This window comes from Panthera pardus, unplaced genomic scaffold (assembly GCF_024362965.1).
Source record: "Panthera pardus isolate Hobbes unplaced genomic scaffold, ASM2436296v1 HiC_scaffold_21, whole genome shotgun sequence".
In the NCBI taxonomy this organism is placed as follows: domain Eukaryota; kingdom Metazoa; phylum Chordata; class Mammalia; order Carnivora; family Felidae; genus Panthera; species Panthera pardus.
The window spans coordinates 3,626,306-3,632,305 of NW_026526777.1; the positions used below are offsets into that span (position 1 = coordinate 3,626,306).

At 42.7% G+C, this 6,000-nt stretch overlaps 1 protein-coding gene across 1 annotated transcript; it reads right to left on the reverse strand.

Annotated features, from left to right (window-relative positions):
- Positions 1-4,120: 4,120 nt before the first annotated feature.
- Positions 4,121-5,085, reverse strand: LOC109257191 (olfactory receptor 10X1-like). Its single transcript, XM_019433154.2, has one exon. It carries the CDS (start codon positions 5,051-5,053, stop codon positions 4,121-4,123), a length of 933 nt encoding a protein of 310 aa, XP_019288699.2. The 5' UTR covers positions 5,054-5,085.
- Between the last annotated feature and the right edge of the window lie 915 nt (positions 5,086-6,000).

Below are 6,000 nucleotides of genomic sequence, written 5' to 3' on the forward strand. Positions count from 1 at the left end.
TGGGACCCATGGGGCAAAATTGACACATACGAATTGCAGGACAGTCTGATTCCACACCATATGCCATATCCCCTCCTAAACAGCCAGGGGGGTTGTGTTCTAATCCATCATTTCATTCAGAAACATTTTGAAAATGCAAGGAATCAGTAATACATATTCCAAGACAGCCTTTCTTACTTAATCTTACCTTACTTGTGAGTTAAACGCCTACTTGGTGAATCAGCAGTAGTAGAGTGTGAATTTCAGAATCTCCCTCTACTCCTGGCATATTTGAATGTGTGTATATGTGTTTAGGGGCTTGAGAATATTATACCCCACTCTACCCTATGTCTGAAGTTGTCCCCAAATCAAGTTGTATCAAATGTAATTTGCAATATGGATCCACTGAAAAATGAAATACACACCCTTTCCAGAGTCGCAGAGAAATGGTACTTTGGAGAAAGTGCAGGGACAATTAATCATGAGGAAAACAGCCTCCAATCACTACAAGGGTTTCCTACCTTGTGTCTGTTATCAGCGCCCCAAAGCCGATTCAGTGTTAGGGTTCTATTCTTCCATGATGGTCTTCACACTGTGGGAAGTCTGCTTTGCTCTTCGCTCAGAAGACACAGAGATCCACTTAGTATAAAAGCCATTGTCTAAGAGCCTGTGGTTTTAACTTTGTCACTGCTAGTTGAGTGACCTTAGCAAAGTCCTTGTGCCTTCTGGATCTAAGTTTCCCCAGCTGGGAAGTGATTTGGTGCCAGCCTTAGCTTTCTGTGGCCCTAGAGTTTTCCACATGAGCTGTGAGGCTGGGCCACATGTGCCCTGGTCTGTCTCTACCACTCGCTCATCACAGTGGTTAAGAACCTTTTCTTCCACCGGTTTGGAGATATCGTCTGATTATGATTAGCACTTGTGGGTCCTCAGCTCTAGAGGTTTGGCTCTGGTTAGGAGACCCAAAGGGATTCCTCTCTTCTTGCATCAGAGGGAGCGGGAGAACTTTCTGACTCAACTTTGTAATTTTCTCTCATTAGTTCCAGGGCTGTTTTGTAACATGTGACCAAGAAAACTCTGCCTGGAATCTCTGGGGATTTAAAGCTTGCAGAGTTCCTATCCAGGCCATGCTAATTCCTCAGTTTTGTTTGGCAGGGAGGGGAGTGAACTGCATCCCTAATGCTCTCCTCCTCCCTCCCACTCTGGCCCTCTCATCACCAGTTCCAATCAGTTCCCTGGGTATTTGGGGCCTATAATGTTGGAAGACTGTACTCTGAAGGAACTCAGAGAATTACAAGGAATGGTCTGTTCTTACCAAAAATTAGTACCTTGGTGGGAAAAGGTGATGGAGTCAATCTGTTTTCACTACTCCACTTTTAGAAATTTTTTTTTTAAAAATTGGCCATCCTAGGGTTGGTGAAGATGGGAAGTATGGGAACTCATAGACCATGACCTGAGCTGAAATCAAGAGCTGGACACTGAAACGACTAAGCCACTTAGGCGCCGCAGGAAATTTCTTTTGATTCCTATTATGCTAGTTTTTATTCATTCCCTGAATGGGTATTACATTTTATCCCATAATATTCTTCATCAATTAAAGTAATCAATTCTTCATCAATTAAAGTAATTACACGATTAATATCCTTTATTTGGGTAACGTGATTAATTCTACAGCTCTATTTCAAATGTGCCAAACTTGCATTTCTAGACTGAATCCACCTTGAGTTTTACTTACGAGTTCTGCGTCTATGCTCCTGAGTGTGATTTCCAAATCCAGTTTCTAAATGGTATTGGCCCAAAACCTGAGTTGGGGGTGTTTATTCTTCTGTGCCAGGGAAGGTTTTGGGTACATTTGGCATAACAACCACTTTAAAATTTTGGCAGAATCTCCTGGTGAAGCTTAAGGTTTCCAGAGGTTCGTTTGTTTGTCTGTTGTTAATGTAGAATGTATTAATTAAAATTCTCTTTCTTGAGAATTAGACAACTGGTTTCCCCAGGTCGGCTTTAATATGTGATCTCTAGGAATTTTCCCACTTTGTGTAAGTTCTCAAAGCCATGATCATGAAATCACTCACAGGATTGTCTCATCTTTTATGTGGGTGTGACCAGAGAAACGCCCCAATTTTCATTCCCATCATTGTCTAGTTGCATTTCCTGTCTTAATTTCTTTATCAGTCTCCCCAGGGACAATAGATTCACTATTATTTTCAACAATCCACCTTTTGACGTTTTGAACCACTGTACTGTATACTATTACTTAATTAATTTCTGCTTTTACCAATTCATTTTATTCTTTACAATCGTTTTGTGTTCATTCTTTATTCCTTTCCCAGACTCTTGAGAGGAATGCTTAGGTTATTAACCTTCAGTCTGTGGACTTCTCTAATATGCATTTTGGAGGCCATGGATTTCCATGTAAACACTGCAAAGCTATGTCCCGCCAGCTTTGACTTGTAGTGTTTTCCTTTTCTCCAATTCAAACCACTTTTCAAGGATTTGCAAGAATTTTTATTTGATTCATGATTTATTTAGAAGCATTTTCCAGCTCCCCTTCAAGTTCTTATTTCTATCTCTACAATAAATATTAAGTAGGCAAGTAGCAATGCCTCCACAGTCACCATATCAGGTAGGTGAAGGTTAACTGGTTCCAGTTCAAATTCAAGTTCAGGAACTATAGTTAACACTTCACCATATTTCCTATGACCACCAGGACTGAGTAAATTGTTGGCATCTATCGACAAGATTTTATGGCTTCCCTAGATTAGATAGTCAGTTCTCAGGGTGGAACCAAAATGGAAGAAATCTTGTCATGGAGGCAGTGAGAACAGATTGATGAGGGGATATATTCTGCCTGCACAGCTGATCCTAGAGAAGAAAATAGAATCATGGCAAGAGGTAACTGTAATCACTGTGTTGATAATATTTTTTATCCATCTTCTCATTTATCTTTATAACATCTCTGTAAATGATGGGGAACAGACATGGTCCCCACGCTTGTCATATCCTGGATCTACATGAACCCCCTTCACAAAGGTTACGTCCCACAGGAAAGAGCACAAATTGGGTTACCAACAGAACTGAGGAAAGAAGTCAGAAAATTCCCGAGATTGGATGCTGTGTGTATCTGGTTTCTTTCATTGTACATCACATCTCTGCCAGAATTGTTCCACAATACACGTCAATGTCGAATCCTTCGATATCATGACATGTGCTTTTGTTAGACATTTGCTTTGAATACCTTTGTTTTGAAGAAAATGGGGGTTATTTCCAACCCTCGTCCAGGGACTCTGCCTGTCATGCAGACTCTACTGCCTTATTGGCTTGTTGGATCAATGTTTCAAGATACCCTGTTTATTCAGAGTGAGCCTCTGACAGTCACTTGAAGGACACAGCCATGAACAGTGTTTTTTAAAACCTTCACTAATCAGTATGGCGTAAGACTTACCAATATACACATCAATCCAGATACGCACAATAGACTGTTGATTTCTACATAGTGTATCACCTGTGAGAAATGGTTTACCTCCTGGGAGGCACAGCCCAACACCTTACAACATTGTTTTAAAAAAATTCCTTAACTGTTATATCTTTAGATATTTTTTAAATGTTTATTTATTTGAGAGAGAAAGGGATACCTAGTGAGGAGGACAGGGGAAGAGAGGGAGGGGGAGATACTCCCAAGCAGGCTCTGACATGTCAGCATGGAGCCCGATGCTGGGCACAAACTCATGAATCATGACATCATGACCTGAGCTGAAACCAAGAGTGGGTTGCTAAACCAACTAAGCCACCCAGTTGTCCCTGTATCTTTAGATATTTTAAGCATCTCTTAGTGTTGTGGCCACAGGGGTTGTTTTTGCCTTCCACAATCTTGTTCCTCCAATGCCCATTAATGGTGCAGGATGCCCAGTGGCCGACTGGTAGAAGGGTACCATCTTGAGGAACAGCCAGGAGAAGTAGAAGTAATTGAACAACTTTCTTAACAAGTAAGTAAGTGTTTGTGATGGGTTAGCTCCCAGACTGTCTCTGGTTTCCCATGTGCCAACCTCTGGTAAAAGGCCAATGGCAAAGGCTTCTCCTGACGTCACACGATAAATGCATATTGACCTCAGGGAACAGACAACCATGCACCTACAATCCGGGATTACGTATCCCAGAAACTCCTCTTTGCCATCAGCTTTCTAAACGCATTCTTCATGTCTCTATTCCTGAGGCTGAAAATGAGGGGGCTGAGGAAAGGGGTGATGACGGTGTAAGGGACAGCGATGAGTGTGTCATCTCCTCCCGAGCCTTCTGGCTTCAGATAGACAATAGCCGCGAAGCCAAAGTGGATGATGACCACAGTGAGATGAGAGGCGCAGGTAGAAAAGGCCTTCTGCTTGCCCTCGGCTGAAGGGATCCTGAAGACAGTGGACAGAATGAAAACGTAAGTGGTGATGATGAGCAGAAAGGTACCCATCAAACCTGACACCGAGACCATTGTTACAACAAGTTCGGTGATGTCACTGTCTAGACAGGACAGCCTCACCACGGCCCGCATGTGGCAGAAGAAATGGTGGATGAGGTTGGGGGTGCAGAACGAGCCCCCGAATATCAGTGCGGTCTCTGTCACAGAGATAAGGAAGCCTCCGGCCCAAGCAGAGACCACCAGGTGCCCACACACCACATTGGTCATCAGCAGTGGGTATCGGAGAGGGTGGCAGATGGCCAGAAAGCGATCGTATCCCATCAGCGTGAGGATGATGCAGTTAGTGCCACCAAGTCCCAGGAAGAAACACATCTGCAAGCCACACCCCGGGACTGAAATGCTTCTCTTCTCAGTGAGCAGGTCTGCCAGCATCTTGGGGATGATGGTCAGCGTGTAGCAGGTCTCGGAGAAAGAGAGGGCACGGAGGAAGAGGTACATAGGGGTGTGGAGAGATCTGTCCGCCCAAGTTAGACCCAGGATGGCCAGGTTACCTGTGAGGGTGAGAAGGTAGAGGCCAAAAAAGAGCACGAAGAGGAACGTCCGCACGTGTGGGTACGAGGAGAAGCCCACAAGAATGAATTCTTTCAGGACTGTCTGGTTGGCCTTCATTGTGGCATGTCTGAAATGTGAAAGAAACAAGTAAATATTCAACTCTCCGTTATTCTTTGAAGGTTGTGGTGTGAATAAGACAGATGATCAGGGAGTTACGATGACAAATTGATTCTTCAATTTGTGTGGCAAAACACCATGTGTATGTAGGTCACGGGTTTTCTTAATTTTTAGTTCATTTCTTATACCTTTATTAGGGGTGCAATTACTGATCGCTTGGTGGGTGACAGAAGACTCTTCGTGGCTTATTGTTTTAGCAGACTTTATTGGCTGGTAATATCATAAGAGGAAAAATCCTGTAATTAATGACTAGATAAAGGAAATTCAGGTGTCTGAGGTCGGCCAGATATGGATCAGACTCTGAATATAAAACCATTACCAAGTAGCTAATAGACAGAGTCAGGGTCTGACAAAGCAACTTGCACACAGAATATTGTCTGTAAATATCCAATGGGTAAAGATTCATAGTGGGTTTGTTAGTGATTTTGGGACCAAATGTAGACAATGGCTTATAATCGTAAGGATGCCCAAAGTCATGAACTCTTCTTGGAGGAGATATTTAGGTCCCATATATGAAAGAAATAAAAACATGCTCCCTTCCCTGTACTCTGAGGAGAGGGAAGATCGGATACTCCAGGACCTCCGGATTAATAGCAATTCATTAGAGTATGTGGATGGTACCGATAAACAGACTTTTTATCCAAATTCGGTGCAGGTGCAGCTGAGATTTTCCCATTCCTTCAGTGCCATACTCAGATTCCCAAAAAGGTCAACCCTAGAATTCTGCAAATTCTTTGATATTCTGCATCTCTTTTAATCTCATCCTCCTCTGAAATCTACAATATGTTGTTTTTCCTTGCATTTGACACATTCCCTCAGCCTTGTATTATGTTGATCCATCGTGTTTCCTCTGCCACATGTCAATATATTTAATAACTAGCATTGAT

What these genes read in the sequence shown, in the direction of transcription:
- LOC109257191 (XM_019433154.2), bottom strand. Translation starts at nt 5,053, where the DNA reads ATGAAGGCCAACCAGACAGTCCTGAAAGAATTCATTCTTGTGGGCTTC.